At 36.6% G+C, this 22,062-nt stretch overlaps 1 protein-coding gene across 5 annotated transcripts in view; it reads right to left on the bottom strand.

Annotated features, from left to right (window-relative positions):
- The window catches only part of Magi2 (membrane associated guanylate kinase, WW and PDZ domain containing 2), a 1,455,764-nt gene that overhangs the window by 993,428 nt on the left and 440,274 nt on the right, over nucleotides 1-22,062 (bottom strand). For all 5 annotated transcript variants that reach the window (XM_051152089.1, XM_051152090.1, XM_051152091.1 and 2 more), the window contains exon 2: nucleotides 13,577-13,693. In XM_051152089.1, coding sequence (XP_051008046.1) covers nucleotides 13,577-13,693 — 117 coding nt within the window. The remainder of the gene's footprint in view (nucleotides 1-13,576; nucleotides 13,694-22,062) is intronic.

The raw sequence follows: 22,062 nt of genomic DNA, 5'->3' as shown, positions 1-22,062 counted from the left end.
GTTATACATATACATATGTGTGTGTGTAAAACAGTGACAAAGAAAAAGGCATTGTAATTTAGAGAAGGAATAAGGGAGTACATAGAAGGCTTGAGAAAGGGAAGGAAAATTATATAATATTTTTAATTAAAATAAAAACTATAAATAATTTTAAAACAAAAAACCTAATTTACCTCTTAGAATTAAAAATATTTAGGAAGCAAAAATGAAAAAAAAAAAAAAGCCCATGATACTTTTCTTTCTGAAACTGGCTTTATTCTCTTAATTAGTATAATTCTCCCCAGTTTTATACATTTTTCATCCTTTAATTTAATTATTTATGCCTGAAAACAATTCACTTCTGTAAATATACTTCACAATGACTGGCCTGGTAAGACAAGCCCAATGGTACAAAAGTGGAGTAACTATCGTGGTGATAATCACCACTTACTGGTTGGATTTAAGTTCCGCAAGATGAAACCAATATATATCACCATTATTGGGACGAGAACCTATGACTAATTATGTCAGAGACCCTAGGGGGAGAACCGATTATCACTGTGCCGCCAGGTGGACATAGTATTAATAAAAATCCTAATTGTTTATTATACCCATAGCTCAATGCATCTCTTAAGATTTACGTGAGAAGCTTCTGTTTGCAGTTGATGTCTATTAACAAAGACAACTGACCAAGAAGGGAATAAAGGCTGCAGCATGCACAGCCCTACAGGGAATACATAGAGCACATCTCACTTCTTCAAGGCTTAAGGATCATTGTAGAAGAGGAGGCAGAAAGAGTTTAAGAGCCAGAGGCAACGGATGAGTACAAGGAAGCACCATCCTCAGGACACAGTAAGGCAACTGGACATATGAACTCACAGTGGTTGTGACAGCATGCATGAAATCGGGGCACACCCAGGCCAGACTGAGTCTCAGCATGAAGAGAGAATCCTGCACCTACCAATGGAGTCATTGGCCAATGTTAGCTTTATTGGTTTACACCTCAATCAAGTATAGCAGTCTAGCCATTACTTTTAAGTAAATTTAAAGTAACTTTGATTGCATAATAATTATTCCCTAAGTAGTGAGTGTGGTTATCAGCCTCAATCATGAAAAAAGTTAGACATTTTATCTCTCTTTGCTGTAAATATTCCATTTGCTCAGCTCTAAAATTAGAATAATGATATCTAGTTTACTAAGATTTGAATACACCTCTAGACAGTGTGTCACATTCATTTACATGACTGGTACCCAGCCAGTCACATGTTCTTTGTCACTCTCGGTGCTAGCAGAACTAAATAAAATTAATTATAGCATATAAAAGTTTAAACATTCTAATCTCTATAAATTTAACAAGTTATTAAGTACATTAATGACAATTTAAAATAACAACTACAATTTTACAACTGATAAATCTAGAAGATAAGTTTTTATGAAGATTAGCATGTTCATAGAGAGAATAACACCAAGCCTAGGAGATAACTGAAATTGCATATTTTTTGTTTGTTTGTACTAAAGAGGCAGGTGTCTTTCCCCCACACTACTATTAGGTCAAAATGTTGACTTCATACAACATTTTAAAATGTATGTATTCATATATCACTTGTATGTGTATTTAAATAAGTCTTCCCAAATACTATACCATAGTTCACTAATTAACTTAAAGACCCAAAAATGATTTGGGGACCCACAAAAAACTGCCAGGACTGACCTCTGATCTCAGATATTGTTCCACCCAGTGCTAAAAGCATCTTATTCCTCTTCAAATATAATTAATTTTCTGTAGTGTTTCAAATAACGCACTCAGCTCTTCAATTTTAATTAAGATTCCTTTTCTTGCTCTAAATTCAAATGATGTTCCAAAAGGCATTTTTTCCGTCAATTGATTTCTCATGTGAGAAATATAATTATGAACTAAGTTTTGTTAGTGTCACACTTATACTTTTAAATAATGAAGTTGTGAATGAAAATGAACAAAGACTCTGACACAAATTTAAAATGACTCACTCTGTTAGTAGACCAGGACAGTCTCCAGTGCACTGATATTGCATAAGAATTCTCACTTTCTAAAGAGCAAACACCTTTCTCTGGTAGCCTAAAAACAGTGAGTATGATGTAATCATTGGGAGACCACACATAGGCAGCAAGGAGAAACCCTTAACAGATACTCTGCTTCTGATAATTATTTCTATTATGAGGCTTTACCGATTGATTACTGAAACAGGGAATTTAAATATTAGTCTTCAACTATGCAATTAAATTAAGGTACAGTATGCTTACTATATGTCTAAGGAGTTATTAAAAAGAAACACTGTTGGAGGTTGGTCTGGTCTGCCCAAATGAGCAGATTCATGTACCCCAGTTTTTTTTGTTTTTTTGTTTTTGTTTTTGTTTTTTTTGTTTTGTTTTTGTTTTTGTTTGTTTTTTTTTTTGCACCTTGCCTAAGAGCTTATTCCTATTTCATCAGTAAAACGCTATCATACCTGGGTAAATGGGAGAGGCATGGCTAAGGTCTGAGGGCTTTTGGAAAAGAGATCAGAGGAGGAGGAGAGACAGAAGGGGAAAAAGCAGGAAGGAAGAAGGCTGCTGCACCATGAGTTAGGTGGAGGAAGAAGCACTTGGCCAGCGTGGATGGAGATTTGGCCCAGATGATGATAATTAGCAAGTATTTTGGATTATGGATGGAGGTAGCATGATATAAATTATTAGAAGCAGATGGCGTGGGATTGGGGTATGGGATACCTACCCCAATATGGGAAGTCATTTAGGGCATTAATATCTACCTTGCTCCAGGTTAACTAAGGCTATTTTTAACATATAACAGGTGTCTGTGTTTCATTGATTACTAGCAGGTTAGAAAATACCACTGTAATAGTAATTTTTGGCCTAATAATAAATATTGTCAGGCTCTACTTCTAAATTAACTGCAACATAACACATTCAAAGCTTATATTTTAGGTCAGAACAGACGCTATCAGCTATGTGATGTTCTCAGCAGGAACTTTGGTGTCCATTCCACCCGTTGGTAATAGTCACAAGATGCTGGAGGTAATTGCAGCCACATTGGTAATATGGCATCTTAGGCTCAGGTTTGCGGATCTTGGCTGCAGGCCTCAGAGGCACCTGTTTGGTTAGTAGGGGCTTAACCTTTCTCAGTAGCTATGCACTGTGGTTAGCACTCTTGAGAACTAGTATTCCTCATCTCCACTCTCTCTTGCTATTCTAGTAATTTTCTAAACAACCAGTTCCCTAAACCTCTTCCTCATTAAAACATCTAGCATTGTTTTATTTCCTAGTCTAAACATTGTGTGACACGCTATTCATTCTGGTTTCATTTATGGAAAAAATGGAATATGGAAATAAAATATGGAAATGATAAAAAGAGAATTAAAGCTTGGCAGAATTGAAGCTTGGCTCCATACTTACTTCTCAGTGCTCTGAGGTGCTCATTGGACACTGCATTGTGCATATAAATTTGAAACTTTAAAGCCAGACTTGGGATATTCACCAAGAAATGAGGTAGGGTGAGGGAAGTAAGCTAGTAGGGAAATTATGTCAATAGGTTCTATGTGTCTCTAATGAAGGGAATGGGCAATTTGATCCCTATGGGACTGAGAGCTTGGGAAGTTGCTTACATCCAAGATGCTATGATACTGAGCTCCAAGTGGCAGCGGAGTGTGTGCAAAGGTAACCACATTGATATGTGTGGCTCTTCAAAAGAAGAGGCATTTGAGGACTCTTGGTAAATGTCCCTGTTGCTTCCGTTTTGTTGTCCTCCAGATGAGAAAGTTCTTGGATTAAAAGTGTGTTAGGGCTCAACCGCAAGAAACAGTGAGTTACAGCTCACAATCAATCTCATGGATCACACTGAGATCAAATATCCTGCAAAGGTAAACTCCTTGTGAAGTTTTAAGTTGAGTAGGCTGCCAATCCTACATTGGACTTAACTTTTAATTATACCATGTGAGGAATTTTACACACCATCCTAAATTCTTCATTTGTGCTGTAAAATTTTAGACCTGCACTAGCATTGATTTAGTCTCCTATTAGATTGATTCATTTGGTCCTCTAAGCATGGCCATTGAGTCATTCAAGTGACATTTATGAAAGTTCAACATTAGAAGACATTATGTTTCATGTTAAAAACCTTATCACAAGTATAGCAATCATATTTTTATAACAATACACCTTATGGTTCTGAAATCTTTATGTCACAGTTTAATTCATTACACATTCAAAGGAGGAGAGCAATGTAAAAACCTTTGTATTTCTCATTTATGTTTCTTTTCTTATCCATTTACTGGGTCTGGACCACGTTTCAGAGTTTCATGAATAGTGAAGGTAAATTTCAAGGAACATCAGCGTTATGATGGTATCTTTAACTTGACATTCATAGAAAAATTTGAAAGTACACGCATCAATGGTTTTTATCTGGAATTGCACTTAATTTAAATCTCACTCTTTATTTTTCCCTGAAGTGTCTGCTGCACTTGATATACCTCCAAATTCCATAAGCTGTTTACACTTGCTTGATATCAAGGGCATTTCATCCTCAGAATAATTTAGTCAATTTGAGGAACTGATTTGAATAATGATAAAGAAAGCCCAGCAGAGCCCAAAAACTACAGAAATGTAGATGGAAAATAAAGAAACTCTTCACTACCTTCACTATTGCATCACCTTCTTCCTTCCAGGCACCAGGGCCTTTGCCAAAATCCTACGGCTAGCTAATAACAGAACCTCTGCAATCAATGGTCCTTGTTCTGATGAGTTTTTCCCCATAGTTCCATGATGAGAAATAATAGAGGTAAGGATTTCCGCTTCCAGCTATACACCTGCAATGATACATACAACTCTTGACTACTGTTCTTGCTACTAAAATAGTGGTAACAGTAACCAGTATTTCTTGCTCATCATTTTTCCAGGTGTGTTTGAAATAGACTCTGATGGTCCTGCTACAGGGCACAGCCTTCATGTCTTGTCTGCCTACTGTTTCTGTCAGCTTCTTGCATAATCACCCTATACCCTGGGTTCAGTTCACTGACACTGAAATTTGGATAGGTCTGATTTAATAGTCTTAACTTAGAGAAAAAGACTATGGAGGTATGAGCGAGATATGCTAACATTATCTTCCAGCACACAAGGCTATGAGGTTGAAACATTCAAGGAGTATGTTATTTGCTTCCTAAAGGAGAGCTACTTTTTATTGAAAGTGGTGATTGGCTTTCTTGAGAGTATAAACTGCGTTAAACACCCTCACATCTCCTTATTCTTAGAGCAGTGTCTGGGAATATTTGAAATTCAAGGTTGCATATTGCACCTACCAACTATATCAATGGGCTAAAAGCTCTGGAGGAATCTATCTCTCTTATAATGAGTAGATATATAAGGACAAATCATATGAAAAATTCACACTACACAAAGCAAAAAAAAAAAAAAAAAAAAAAAAACCAATGTAGAGAGGGCAAATGAGGGTTTATTTTTTTTGCATGGCATAATCAGCATTTATTGCTTTTCTTTTGTGCTAGATGTATTCCTTTATTTAAACACTGAAGCTTTGTGGTACTAAATGGATAAGTCAATGTAATCGTATCTAATATTCCTTGATTTCATACTCCAGGTAAGAATCTGAATCTAATATTTAAATTAAGGACTTAATAAAATTAAATTATGAATTTTTCACATATAGAATATAGCCCACCTCCACCCCCCACCAACCAAACCAATACATTTCAATCTAAGCAGAAAAATTTTGTTTTGTTCAATGATTAGAAGAAAATAATTATGGAATTGTTGTATATTATTTTTTCTCTCATTAAAATATTAAATATTCCCCCTATGGTGGGAGAAAAGAGACCCATTATATTCAGAAATTAAGTGCAACTTATAAGGCTCAGGAAGTAACTGGAGCACAATTATACAAGCAGTGACAATTACAAGGAAGGAGAGATTATCCAACCAGTCTGGTTGGATGCAGGGATGCAACTTCAGTCAGTAAAGTTTTTTCTTCAGTGATAAAGCTGTCTTTCAGTAATCCTGCCTCCTGTAAGTAGCTCCAGTAAACTCCCTGGTCCATTAAGAGTTTGGACAGAAACAGGTGATTAGTTTGTTATTCCTTATTTGCTCACATATCCTCAGAAGTCACACAAATACTTTCATGTGTATGACCTATGACTAAGTCTTCACATTCTTAGAAAGTATGATTAATCCTAATTCATCTTTATATAAAATTATAACATGTTTAGGCAATCACTAGACATCACTAGACAGATGTCTGTCTTAGTGAGAAACGAATGAATGATTGGCATCTTCTGCTACTGCTCAGAACCTTTGGAATGTTTACTCTGTTGCTGAGACTGCCAGGACAGAAAATAAATTCCTCAAGAAATATACTTGCATTTGTTTATATATTCCATTCTGTCTTGGCCCCAGATGCTAATAGCCACATTTATTCAGTACTAATCCTCATTTTTAACACTTAGTGCCAAATATAATTAGTCTATTTTTAAAAAATCAAATTCCTGTTTCAAAGAACAAAAAGCTGGCAAGTGAGTCTGAAATAATTGTGAAGGAATGTGATTTACACTCTAAAAGCAACTTCAAATCAAACTGTCTAAATTTATGGATCTTATTTGGGAAACTAAGAATAATGTTGAAGCAGATTCATAATGAATATTGGGTGAAGTATAGTTGGATTAAAATTCAATGGAATTGGATGATTCCACCCCATGCTTGTTTGTCTAGGTATTGCTCAATTGGCCACAACAATCAGGCCTAAATACTGAAGGACAGTTGAGAATTTAGTCATATTCTTGATTATTTTCAAATAAATGAAATTCCTTTCACTGACTAACAATGATCTTGTCTTTGTAGTAATCCAACTTTTAGGTTGCTATCACTCTTCCATCTTGCTCCATGTATAAAACATATGTCTTTATAATTAAGGCTCAGGTAATTAAAAATATTTATCCATACCTACAGAAAGTATTGCCTTTTCCAGTTGCACATTTTTGTGAATTTGCAAACTTAAAATCAAAAAGTGTAAAACATTGGCTTGTGTAACAAGAAGCTTTGCTTCACCCAGTTAATCAGAGAGCTCTGACCCTGTCTCACAACTGCCACACTTCATGAACAGTCAGCCACCCCCTAACAGTCCTTACCAGCTCTCATCATATGTGAGTTCCCAGTCAGCAAAGGGGGTGCTGGTGCCCTATCACTGTAATTGTGGGGTGCTGATGACTACTCCTAACAGTTCATTTTTTCATTATGTTTATAGAGCTCATATCTGCTCTGTGAAAGGCAATTTGTCATAGGCATCAAAACATCAAATGTGCACTGAATCCATACAATTCTATCTTTGACAATTCCTCTTAGCATAGCTTAGCTTTCCAACTTTAACCCACTGCAATAGGTAGAAACAGTATTGGGGTTTATGCCACAGTCAGATCTTCCACAAAAGTAATTTCCTTCACATCTTAAGTCTATATATTTAATCATATTTGGTTTTATCTAATAGTTGCTACTTCGGCTTTATTGATTTGTCTTTTACTTAGTACATATTAGTATTTCATACTTCAAATGGATTTAAAATATTTCCCATTTAAACTGTCTTAACCATGAAATGTTATCTTGAGAGAAAGCTGTGGCTTCAAATGCCTCCCAGTTCATATTAAAGCTTTAACAACTGGTCAGTGAAATCACTCTCCACATCACATGGTACGATAGGGAAAAGAATGTGAAATATATCTGTGATCATGCTTCTAACAAAATTTATTTGCATCTAATAGAGCACTACCAATAAATTGCAGTGATTATTTTTCTCTTATCTAAGAATCCTAGTGAGATTAACCAGTCAATGATTACTCTCAGAGTTAAATATATACAATATTATGTTCAGTAGAGCATTAAAACAAAAGTAAACTCTATTTTCTCCAAACATCACAAAATTAATTGAACATTTCTGAGTATTTGTTTCACTAACTTCTACATATAGTTTCAATCTATACAATCCCAGGAATAATAATTGTTGTCTTTACTTGGTACTTTTAACATGCTGTGATAAAATGACTTGGTCTACCTTCTTCTTCTTCCTTTTTTTTTTTTTAGAGAAAAATGTTTCATGATATTTTTTATTAAATATTTTATATTTTAGATGTATATTTATATTATTAAACCTATATACAATAAACTACCTACAGCAAGAAAAACCATGACACAATCAGGAATTATATAAATGTTACATTCTTAATGTCTTGCCTATTTGTATTTGGCAGCCTTGAAGAAAACATTTTTCCTATCTTGGTGCATCTAAAATTCTGAATGTAAATCAATACCTATCATAGCTCGTCATTATCAACTTAAAACATCTATCTAGACCTAAACACATCTTAGCCCCTAGACAACTAAGCTTCACTGTAAAACTAAACTATCTGGTTTTCAACCCCATCAGAGACTTGAGAAGGAATAAAATTAATTACCTGAGTATAGAGAGGGTAGAGGTTAGCAGCTTCCCAAATGAGAATATGACAGAGACAGTTTGCTACCTGGACAGTCACCCAAAACTCTCTATAATGTTGAAGCATGATCTTTAGTGTTCTGGCCCAGTGTATCTCACATATGTGTGAGGCAGGAACTGTTGAGGACTTGCTTACCCTGTCTTGGTAGAGTTTGGCTGTCTTTTCTGCCTGCATCCAAGGTTGTCCCCCCTTTTTTTAGGCAAAATTTTGTCTGTGGTAGACATGAGGACATTTTGCCCAGCGTCTTGTTTGCCACATTTTAAGCCATCTCCATAAGGAAGTTCCTTGATGCTCACCATCCAAATAAATGCTGGTAATTTAGAATTTCTCAAGTCTCATTTCATATACCATCAGGGTAGTTGGAATTCCATTTAATGGATATTCGAAACTCTATGGCCTTTATCTTTGTACATCTTTTCTGGTTACTCTTTATCACAGTCTAAGGCAAAACTGGTTTGTCTCATCATCTTTCACTCATTTCTACTTAATTTCCATCACACAGAATCTTATTTTTGCTTAAGCGTACTTCAATTTTATTGAACTAGGATAGGGATCCCAGGAGCAAAAACACTACAATGATCCCAATAATGAAAACAAACAACAATTATGACCAGGATGAACTTTTCTATTGGAAATGTACTGCTTACAAGATTAAAGTTGCCTAGCATCATTATGAATCAGGACCAACCAGGAACTATAGCTTCTGAATTATCTATGGACTAATAATAATAAATGAAGGGCTGGAAAGATTGCTCAGTGTTGAAGAACACCAACTACTCTTTGTTTCCCAGAATTCGTATCCCTGCCCACAACCTTTTCTAAGTACAGTTCCAGGAGAATTCCCTCTTTCAGCTATCACGGGCATTGCATGCATGGTGCACAACATGTATAAAAGGTGCAGAAATATACATGTCAACAGAACACTCATTTGTTTAAAAATATCAAAACTTAACAATAGCAAAAATAACTATAAATGATACTGTTACTACAAAGCTACAAAGGGAAACATTTTATATATTAGTAGAAACACAAAAATTATATTAACATTGTCTTTAATTAATAAGGAAATTGAATTTTGAAATATTATGAATAATCTATACCATTGGAGAAGTTGGGCAAACTTCATTTTCCCTAGGTTTTAACCTTTTTTTCTTTTTAAGGAGTTAGTCTTTATGTTTGTTTGTTTTATTCAATTTACATCCAGATAGTCCCTCCCTTTCTCCTCTCCACCCCAGTCCCACTCTCCCTTTCTCTTCCCCCTGTAACCCTCCACCTGCTCAGGAAAGGGGAGCCCCTCCTCAACAAACCTATACACAAGAATCGCATCAGGACTCAGCAGATCCTTTCCCACCGAGGCCACGCAAGGCAAACAGGCCAGAGGGAAGTGATTGAAAAGTAGGCAGAAGAGTCTGTGTCAGAGACAGCCTCTGTTCCTTTTACTAGGAGACCCACATGAGGACTAAGCTGCCCATTAGCAACATTTGTGTAAGGGCCTGGGTCCAGTACATGCATGGTCCTTGATTGGTGCTTTAGTCTCCATATGCACCCCCCTGGGCCCTGGTTAGTTGACTCTGTTGGTCTTCTTGTGGAGTTCTTGTACCCTGCAGGTCCTTCTACTCCCCTCCCCCCACTTTTCCACAAGTCTCCCTAATGTTTGGCTGTGAGTCTCAGCACCTGATTTGATTTGCTGCTGGGTGGAGCCTCTCTGAGGACAGCTATGCTAGGCTTGCATGTGCTAACTAGCAGAGTATCATTATTATTGTCAGGCATTGGCTCTCTCTCGTGGGGTGGATCTCAGGTTGAGCCAGGTCACCACATAGAATCTTAACGCTGAAATTTAATACTGGAAAAAGTATTTATACTCTCCATTTTAAAAGAATTAACTTTCACTTCCCTCTTTATTGGTTATATAATTAACAAGAAATACTTAAAGAAGGCCCTCAATATATAAAAATGCGAGACTATTTTAGACTCTACACAAAATATGGAATCAGTTTATGAAGACCTTTCCTTTGTGATCAGATTTGAATGGACTAAATTGTGAATTGATAGCACCAGAGATGATGCCTACAGCTGTTTGAGCCCCTACATACTGTATGTAAAACAGCCATGCCTCCAATACTATGATACAGCTTCTCAAACTTACTCTCTTAAGATTCTGAGATAAGATCCTTTCGAACTCACAGGAAGGATAGCAGGTCACCAAGAAGAGACCTGATACCCTATGAGCATGTACAGGGGGAGGAGGACTCCCTCAGTCACTGTCATAGGGGAAGGGAGTAAGGGGAAAATGGGAGGGAGGGAGGAATGGGAGGATGCAAGGGATGGGATAACAATTGAGATGTAATATGAATAAATTAATAAAATATATTTAAAAATAATTCTGAGATAAGGGTCTAGGGAACCAAATCAAAGGGGTAAATGTAAGCAACCCTTGATTCTGCAAACTGATTGATGGAATTTTATATTATTTATAGTTAAAGCCCAGTAAAGACCCAGATTTATCTCTTTCTTTCCCTTGATTAACACAGAATGTGGGCATAGCCTGACACAGACCTGTTTAGATGTATAGACAGCCCAGTTATTTAGAACTGAATTTGATTAGGAGTATGCATGTAAGTGAAATGGAGAATGTGTGGATCTATAACTCTAGGGCTCTTACACACATGCTAAGCACTGAGGAAGTTTAGCTCTAGGATTTGACTCTCCTTTTCTTCTAGTTGCAATTGTTGGGACAAACTATGGAGGAGCCAGAGTTACTCAGGAAGAAAAATACTAACCCACCTCACATGATCAAATTGGTTACACTTTTGTTTTGATGCACTCATCAAGGGCCTACTTCTAGTGCCTCTGCTCAATTAAACAAGAGGTGACAATAGTCACATTGATACACACACACACACACACACACACACACACACACACACACACACACACATACATAGGAGCAATGAGATGATTCTTAGCATATTTTCCTTTTACTATGGTGAGTTCATTCAAATAACAAGACTACATTGACCCAGGAGAATGTATAGGAAATGAGACTCAATAATGAATGCCAATAGATTGGCTGTGCACATTTGCAAGTTTTGAAGCAATGGTAGGATTTTTCACATTACTGGCACATTTTTTGCATATTCTCTGAGAATGTCTGAGTATTTCATTAACAGATATAATGAATGAAGGAGGCAGAGTATCCAGGGCTGGGTCCCCAGTATGAAAGCAATTTTTAATAGTACAAATCAGAGTCATCTTTATTTCAGATAGTTTTAAACTGTTAAACCGAATTAAAAGCACTATTGGAAAATGGTATTATTGACATTAGCTATTTGGAGTGAAGGCTGCAAAATAAAAGAGCAATTGTTTCCTGATAACATTCAGATCCCTTGAGTTTCTAATTATCTCCCTTACAGGCAATACTCTAGGATTTCTAATTGGATTTATGACCTTGAACCAAAAATCACATCTTGAAGCTTTCTAGGTTTATGCATAAATCCTGTTATTTTACCCTTATATTTATTTCTCCTTCATAGTCTTTCCTTAGTACTCTAAAGAAAGATGCTTTTAAAAGTTAATTAGCTGAAGGAAAATTCCTCCCATTATCATTATATTTAATTAAGACTTTCTTATTCCTGCCACCATCTTAGCAAGGAGTACATGTATTCCTGATATCAGCCCCTTATCTGTTTCCTTCTGCTTTTAACATAATAAAGTGCCTGGACTCTTTATTTAGTATTTCAGGTCTCTTTTCTTTCCTGTCACAAAAGATAAATTCACCTAGATGCACTGACAGCATCAAGGCTTTGAAAATGCGCCCATCCGTTACCTTATAAGCCGTTCAGTCACTTTAATCCATCTTCTGCCCGTCACTCCAATGTCAAGCTCACAAGTTTAAGAGTGTACTTTTCTTAGCATGAACTTTTCATGCTGTTTCAAAACAATAGTCCAATGTCCACTCACTTAAGAACATACATTGAATAGGAATAATTTTTGACTGACAAGATGTCAGTTAGCAAGTGTTTTTACTTGGTAATAGATGCTAAATAAACTATGACATTATTCAATGCTGAGTAACAATGACAAGATGGCACACATCCCCAAATGATTATTGATTAAAAGACCTGGGTGGTTTCTCGTCTATCTTCACCATTGTGTGATTAATATATGCTTTTATTTGTATCACTTTTAAAATCCCGAGAATCAACCATATGTATCATTTTTTTGCCTTACTTGTTTAATTTACTCCAATCAATGTTTCACTCTAGTTTGAAGGCACTGGAGTGTATAGTTTTGAGTTGATTTATATTTAGTGCGTAACTGAACAAAACTCAGTACATGCAACATCAGGAGGTCAGAATTACTAGAGAACATGGACAGCTTTTAGCAGTCAAAACATCTCCCTTGAAGGAAGTAGATTTCGATGTCCATACAGCATCTAGGATTTGAGTCCCATTTCCTTTGTCCTAACTTCAATCGTGGAATGTCAAGAAAGGAAGAACAAGGAATCATGCTTTGTTTTGTAAGTTATTTCAGTGTGCTAACTCTTCTCTTTCAAAGGAATTTCTAAAGGCTGCATATAAAAGTCTAAGCCGGTGTATATTGCCATCACTTGCCCAGAGTAATAGAACATGCTACATTTGTGCTTTGTAGTATCTTTTTTTTTTTTTTTTTTTTTTAATGCCTGGAAGACTCCTTACTGCAAATTATTCCAAACAGATTCCATTCATAATTGTTTCAACCAAGGAATTTCTGGTCTCCCATCTCCTGGTGTGGAATTCTGTCTCAGTCATGATTCAAGAATTAATGGAGGTCTGGTCTAAAATCAATATTATCAATACTAATATGAGCAGTGTATCTAAGATACTTTATGGCTTAAAGGTCATAAATTTCTGTATAACTATCATACACCACAAACCTCAGCTATAAACATTTGTATTCGTAGTTCATGTGTCAAATCTGATTCCAATACCAATTGCCCATAAAATATCTATGTGACAGAATTTCCTTTTAAATAATAAGTATATAGCTGAACATATGTCTACTTATCATAGAAGGAGGAGAGTGCTGGCCGTGGTACTCACATGGCACTGTGCGGAGGTAGAGGTTGTCACGGATGATTTGCTGCAGCTCGTGGTCAACAGAACCCTTCTGAAATCTTAAGTTGAGGTAGTGACGAAGATCCTTATCAACAATTCCTCCTAAAATAATAAAATTATTTTGTAAAATATTTGAAAAAATATTACAAGGGCACAGTTGATTGCATTATAAAATAATTTATAAATTATGTAATGGATGAATTATTTCAAATCACTATTTTGATGTCTAAAGCATTTATTAATATGGTAACAAATTAGTCTGTCTTCTAGGTCTATACCTAGTAATTGTGTGTATCTTTATTTTTCATTTAGATTGTAGTTTTTATTATAGTATGGTATTATTTACAACTGAACTAGCACTGAGTTATACATAATGGATCTCATTGTCAGACTAAAGGCTATTTATTTCTTCATTTACATTTTTTTTTAACCTCAAACACTACTAATCGCCATGCTAATTCTACTTCTGTGCTTTAGGAATCACATCTAAGAAAGATCATATGATATTTATTTAATTATTTGTTACTGGCTTATATACTCAGCATGACGTCTTCTGAGTTTGAAAAAATTTTTAGGTTATTTAAGGTTACTATGGAAAATGCAATATACAAAGTTAAAAGAAAAATGGGTATATAAATATTGATGATTTTCTTCCCACTATGAAATAAATCTACGTGATTTCTCTGTTATGTGATATATGTACAGAAGTAACAGATTGAAGTAAACTTTGAACAGCTTCTCTTCTTTTGCCAACAAATAATTTAAATATGTTTGCTATTATAATTTAATGAAAAATGCAGCTATGGCTTTAAAAAGCCAGTGATGCAGCTCTATTGAATCTTAAGCTTAAACTAATGATAACTTTATTAAATTATACATATTTATTTTAAGATTCTTTCTAGTTCCAGGCTGGAAAGAATGAATTAAAAAGCAAAATACTAGAGATAGTCAGCAGCCGAGGAGTACTGCTCTCACAAAGGACCCAGGTTTGTTTCTCAGCAGCCACACAGCAGCCCAAAACCACCTCCACATGCTTCTGCATACATGAAGTTCATATGAACTCATGTAGGCATGCACACATATATAAACAAATATCAAATAAATGAGCCAAAACACCTACAAAAATCTTAATATGAAAATCCTAAACTCTTATCTTTTCAAACAGTAATATTAAGACCAGTGAAGTGTGATGGCTCTTCTTGCTTGTCAACTTGACTATACCTTCAATCAACTAAAACCCATGTGGCTGGATACACCCTTGACGGTAAATTTCTAATTAAATCAACTGATGTGGAAAGACTCACTGACAATCCACTTCTATGAGGTGGGAAGATCCACTTTAAATGGTATGTACATGGTGGGGCAACATATAAAAAGGACACTGAATATGAAACCTCTGGAAATGCTTCACTGGTATTAGAAGCTCCTTTTTTGATATTTAGAAATATACTGAAGACCATCTGACAAATTTAGCCTGGTGGACCAAATGACTACAGTCTCTTTGAATTTTCTGTTGGGAGACAGCCATTGTTGGACTAATGGAACACAGCCTGTATTCCACTCAAATAAACAAATAAATTAATAAACATTTATGTGCGATATATTTATATAAATATTTTTATATTATAAAATAAATCTTGTATTTTCTAGTGTATAACTCCACCCCCCAACTTTAACTTTTCCAGTTAAATATAGAGTTTGCAACCCGAGTCTGCTGCACAGTGTATGTATTAGAAGAGGGGTAATTTTATACAGTGAGTATATAAGAAATATATATATTATGCTGGCTGGTTTTGGTGTGGAAGCTTGACACAATTAGACCCGTGAGAGAGGAAGGAACCTCATTTGACTATATGCCTCCATGAGATCCAGCTGTAAGGCATTTTCTAAGTTAGCAATCAATGGGAGAGGGACTTGCTCATTGTGGAAGCGACATGCCTGAGCTGGTGGTCCTGGGTTCTCTATAAGAAAACAGACTGAACAAACCATGGAGAGTAAGGCAGGAAGCATCACCATCCATGGTCTCTGCATCCACTCCTGTCTCCAGGTTCCTTCCCTGCTTGAGTTCCTGTCCTGACTTCCTTTAGTGAGGAACAGCAACCTGGAAGTATAAGATGAATAAACCCCTTCCTCCCTAATTTATTTTTTGGCCATGGTGTGTTTCGTTGCAGCAATAGAAACCATAACTAAGTCTCTCTCTCTCTCTCTCTCTCTCTCTCTCTCTCTCTCTCTCTCTCTCTCTCTCTCTCTCTCTCTCTCTCTCTCTCTCTTAATAAGTAAATAAATAAATAAATAAAACATTATATTAGCTTTTTTCTTCTAAAGATCCCTGACTATTACAAGCAAAAAATACAGTTAAAGGTGATGGGAAACTATAGTAGACTCCAAACATAATCTCTACCAATCCTTTAGTATCTCTGATTTTCATAAGTCTGTGGACCAGTTTTGTCGTGTGAAATAGCATGATATGGGTGTGCAGTTATGAAACACATAATTTTCCCACAAACTGTTTTAGCATATTGATTTGCACTCATTGCAAAATGTCTGAAGTTTTCCAAATGAGTCACTTTAGCTGCCTCCTTGTCTGTGGATCTACACACAGTAACATGCCATAGAAAACCATTTTGACTGATTCAACTGTCAAAATTCATACTCCCAAATAATGCTTCTTATGTTTTTTATGATGTAGCCTTATAATCTGTTTTTCAAGGAAGTCAGTGTGATAATGGAAAATAAAGGAAACACCGTTTGTTGGGTACAGCCAAATATTTCCATATATTGGGGGAGGGGGTCCCCCTCGGTTTTAGACCTAGGGGAGGGGAGTAGGGTGAAAGCAGGACGGAGGGAGGAATGGGAGGATACAAGGGATGGGATAACAGTTGAGTTGTAATCTGAATAAATTAATTAAATAAAAAATAATTTTCTAAATTCAAAGCCATCCTTTTAGCCAAACCTGAGAAGTCAAAGAGCAAACAAAGATCCACTGTTGACATCTTTATCCTGGTTTGGTTTCTGTTATTATATAAACATTATATATAAAAGTAACTTGGGGAAGAAAGAGGATACTTGCACTTACGGTTCACACTCTTATATTTTTGGTTGTGAGCCTAGCCTTTAAGGGCTGAGCCATCTCTCCAGCCCAGCAGTTCACACTCTTATCACAGGGATCTGGACGTGGGTACTGAAGCAAAGACCATGGGGGAACCATGATTCCTGGTTTCCTTCTCTGGCTTGCTTAGCAATTTTTCTCATACAGGTTTGACACACTTAACTAGGGATGTCAGTGTCCACACTAGGCTGGGTCCTCGACATTAGTTAACAAAGCAACTGCCCTATAAACATACTCATAGACACTGGGATAAAGGCGATTCTTCAGTTGAGTTTCCATTTTCCAGATGCCTGGTTTATTTCAGGTTAACCCAGACTAACAAATGCATTGTGTTCCTGTTTCTTAAACTCACTGGCAGCCATGAAGTGGTAACTTAGGAATTATGAAATGCTCTTCTCCTGCCTTGTGCCTGGCAGCCTCCTGTCAGCAGAACATGTTTTACGTTTGATAACACATCATAGCTACTGAGCACGCATTGTGCCTGTCATTTAGCTGTTGTTTCTGCCTGAATCTCAGTCTGTAGGTCTTTCCTCAACTGAACCCTTTCTTCCTTCTCCCATCTTTCTGCTTCATATGTGGGGGCATGACAAGTGATGAAATGCTTTCTGGCAGCCCAAGAAAATGCCAGCTACAGAATACCAACTATAGCCTGCTCATAAATGTAAGCCAGAACCATTCCTTAATATAAGATGAGTAAATTCTCATTTTGTAGTCTAGTCTGATTTTGTCTCTCAAAAATATATTATTGGTTTATGCCATTTCTTCTACTACAAATATATAGCATTTACCATGTTGGAAATTTGGTCCCCTTAGAAAATAATTACCAAATGTTTATCAACTCATTTTAGTGGCTACTTGTATTTCCCCTCCAAGGAAGAACTTGAAGAAGCTTTTAAGAATAAGTGTGAAATTCCCTTCACTAATTGGATGATTGCTACAAATTACAGTACTACAGGTGATGCTACTTATTTTAGGATTGTTTGTTTTGTTCCTTCTTCATCCTTGATTATCCTTCACAATTTACCACAGCACCTTCTAGCTGAGGAATTTTTCCCGTGTTCATATTGTAGCAAGCTAAGACAGCTTACCTATCCAACTACTGTCTCCTACTAATTAATTGTCATTAAAATAATTTTTCTAGTTTTCGATCTAAACATGCTCAGTCACAGGGTATACAGGTCGAAAACAGTTACTCAGTACAGAGCCTCGCTTTACTAGTTGTCCTTGCATCTCTTAGCTTGGGAAGTTTTGTCATAAAATGATGAAATTATTTTATCTATTTCTAACAAACTAGATGTAGTTATAAACTGGTTGTTTATTTTCTGAATCTTCCAGGAAATTAAGAACAGTAAGCGGAAAATTGATTCGAGACAGGTCTCTGTGAAATAAGTAGCAAAATATACAAGTAAAATGGTCCTCAGGAATTAGAAGAGAAGGCACATCTCTCTTGGTGCCTGATGATATTGCCACGAGTAATGGCAAACACAGCTTATGTTAATTCATTGGTTGCTGTGGACATCAAGGAATAAACAATAGTAAAGTGCTATGAAAGTATATTGTTAAGTTTTGTTTTTTCAAAAATAGTTCCTCCTTAATTGATTTCAAAATGGGGGAGTCCAGTAATAGAAAAGTTGATGATTCTGTTAATATCCCCAGTCACAAAAAGAGTGACAGACATGTATAATCAATCAGTTCTGATGGAGCTCTGGCCTTTCTGGGTAGACAATTACAAGTTTGGTTTCTGTCATCTCGAGGTCCATCACCTTCCTGGTGGCTTGCAGGCTATGCCTCATCATCGAATGCATTATCAGTTGGGCTGTAAGTCACCAGGTAGGAAATTGCTCTCCAAATAGTTTGTTCTTATCCAAGAGTCATTGAATTCATTGAATATGCCATGTTTAATTATGTTTTAGTAACTGAAAGCATCTTGTTACATAATGATGTGAAATTCCCCTTTATTTCACTCATGTTAATGGTCTCCTTTTAATAGTCCAACCTTAGTACTTTTGTGGTATCTTTTCCTAAAGTTTGGAGTGTCATATTTTATATAAGAAAAACAATAATGAAACCAACCAAAATACTATTTATCAGCAGCAGTTCATTAGGAGATTCAAAAGGAAAGAGAATAATTGCTACTTAAGAAAAAATTACAGAGATAAATATAAGTGGTTTATGGCATTCTCCTCTTCCACTGAAAATGGTTGTTTATCATTTTCTTCCCGTACTTTTGTACAAATTGCAACATTATTATTAAGTTTCAGTTTTTCATTGTTCACCCTGTACTCAAAGTAAAGTTAGATTTGTTTCTATCATTACAATTATTGCCTCTCATTGACAAGAATAAATGAAATTTTGGTGAACATGTATGAATTATCCAACATTTCAATATTAAGGTTTATTAAGGATGACTGCAAAGTTGGAAACAAGCTAAGGTGTACCTAAATTTTTAAAAAGTGTCTCAACATGACTAATTCCATCTGAGACAAGTGTAGTATTACATAACTCCTAACAGATGTTGCGAGAAATCCAGCATACTCATAGAAAAGGGATGTAAAATGACTTAACCTAACCCAAATGCAATCCAATTTTTCTAAAGAAGATTATAAAATGGATTAAATAAGTGACTAGGTTATTTAGGATCAGACTTGAAATCATAAATCCAATAAATCTCAAAGTTTGACTCTTTTTATTTTCATAACATATTTACATGAAAGGAAAAAATACCATCTTCCAAAATATGTGGCTAATTCAGTACAGAAGAACATTTTTGCTTTAAAGTTTTGTTTTACTGACTATAATTTATTCTAAAGTTTAAGTAAAAAAAAAAAAAAACAGCCGAGGAGATAAAGATATCAAAACTATTTTTGGTCTTTGAAAATCCAGTAGAAAAATTGACACACATGAACAAACTCCTGCAATACCTTCATTCAAATACTGAAATGTGGACATGCAAATGGAGTTTAGACTGTGACTTTTTAAGCATATTTCAGTGTGTGTAAGCAAGTTATTATCCCTGAGTCTACTACAACATACATTATTAAATTGGTGAATCTTATAAGTAAAATACATGGAGATTTACAGAGTCAAAGCTGAAAGCATGACAATATTTAATGCTTCATGTTAACCATTAAGCAAGATCAGTCCTCTAATTTGAAAAAAAAAAAAATTTCGGTTGTTTCCCGACTCTGGTATTATGAATAAAGCTGCTATGTACATAGTTGAGCAAGATTGTTGCATGGTGGAACATCTTTCCGGAATTTACCCAGGAGTGGTATATCTGAGTCTTGATGTAGCACTGTTCTCATTTTTCTGAGAAAGTGCCAGATTGCTTTACAAAGTGGCAGTACAAGTTTGCACTCCCACCAGCAATGGAGGAGTGTTTCCCTTTCTAGATGTCCCTCAATGGAAGAATGGATTTAAAAAATTGTGGCAATTTACACAATGGAATACTACTCAGCTATTAAAAACAATGAAATTATGGAACTTTCAGTGAAGTAACCCAGACCCAGAAAGGCATACATGGTATATACTCACTTATAAGCAGATATTAGCCATATAATATAGGTTAACCATACTACATTCCATAGACCTAAAAAAAGCTAAATAATGAAGAGGACCCTAGGGAGGATGCTTGTTACTCATTCAGAAGGGCAAAAAGGATAGACACTGGAAACAGATGAAGAGAAGGAACAGGACGGGCGCCTACCATAGAGGTCCTCCGAAAGACTCCACCCAGCAAGGGATTGGTGCAGGAGCTGAGACTCACAGGCAAAGTTTGGGCAGAGTGCAGAGTTTTATGGGAGAGGTGGAGGATAAAAGGACCTAGAGGGGATAGGAGCTTCACAAGGAGACCAACAGAGTCAACAAATATGGGCCCAGGGAGGCCTTCAGAGGCCGATGCACTAACCAAGGACCCTGAATGGAGAAGACCTAGATCCCGCAGCTCAGAGGTAGTCGATAGGCAGCGCAGTCTCCATGTGGGTCTCCTAATATAGGAGCAGGGGCCGCCTCTGACACGGGCTCTGTTGCTTGCTCATTGATCACTTTCCCCTGGTGGAGTGGCCTTGCCAGGCCACAGAGGAAGAGGATGCAGGCAGACTTGATGAGATTTCATAGACTGGGGTCAGATGGTGGGGGAGGAGGGCGCTCTTTTTTTGAGTACTAGGAGAAGGGGCTGGGCAAGAGATAAGAGAAGATGGGAACAGGAGGAGAACCGAGAGAAGCCTATAATTGGGATGTAAAGTGAATAAATTAAAAAAAAAAAAGAAACATTTCATTTTAGGTTTCGTGAGTTTGCTGCACCTCAGGGACAACCTGATGGATGGGTCAATACAACAGATGGTCTGCTTCAAGTGGTTCCAGGCTGAAAAGCATCATTTCATACACTGTTTGAGTCAGATCAACTGGAAAGGAACCATAGCTTTATTGTAAGCCCACTTACAATGGTAATACCAAGAAAAATTCCTTTGAAAACCTCTTCCAATGGACAAACTAACATACCCTCCATGGGCTGTGGTAGGATGGAGCAGTACTAATGAAGCAATAGCGATTGCCAACTTATGATGTGAACTGCTACAAGCCTGATTTTTAAGACTGAGAGATGCATTCCAAAGGTTTATTTTGAAATGCAGAATGCTTCTTTTCATGGAAATAACGTATATTCTAATTATATTCTTGGCCCACATGGGTCTTGTAATGAGTGAGGCACCCGAAGTGCATTATTCATGGACAGTCAGAAGCACAATGTTGCGCATAACAGTGCTTCTAGGAGGAGTGGGGCGGGATGAGGATGACTTCTAAGGTTCCAAGCCTGACAAACACATGTGAAAGCCTCAAAGCCCTCTTTCAGGCAGAATGGCGCAATACCAGCTCTGAAACAGTGCTGGGTGTCTTTCCACTACAGTGGACAATTCTAGGATGTGAGTGGGGTGACTTAGTGTGTACAGGAGGGGCAGCCTATTAGAAACATTGGTTCCCTTCACCCTGCATGAATGTAGGACAATGAACACACTGATGAACTGCTTTTACTGTTTTAAAAATATATTTTATTAATTTATTCATATTTCATCTCAGTTGTTATCCCATTCCTTGGATCCTCCCATTTCTCCCTCCCTCACATTTTCCCCTTACTCTCTTCCCCTATGACTGTGACTGGGGGGGGGGGGTCCTCCTCCCCTTGTATATGTTCATAGGGTATCAAGTCTCTTCTTGGTAGCCTGCTATCCTTCCTCTGAATGCCACCAGGTCTCCCCATCCAGGGGACATGGTCAAATATGGAGCACCAGAGTTTTTGTGAAAGTCAGACCCCACTCTCCACTCAGCTGTGAAGAATGTCCTGTCCATTGGGTAGAACTGGGTAGGG

This window comes from Acomys russatus, chromosome 10 (assembly GCF_903995435.1).
Source record: "Acomys russatus chromosome 10, mAcoRus1.1, whole genome shotgun sequence".
In the NCBI taxonomy this organism is placed as follows: domain Eukaryota; kingdom Metazoa; phylum Chordata; class Mammalia; order Rodentia; family Muridae; genus Acomys; species Acomys russatus.
Note: the sequence above shows the minus strand (reverse complement) of the source record. Positions and strands in the feature narration are given on the sequence as shown.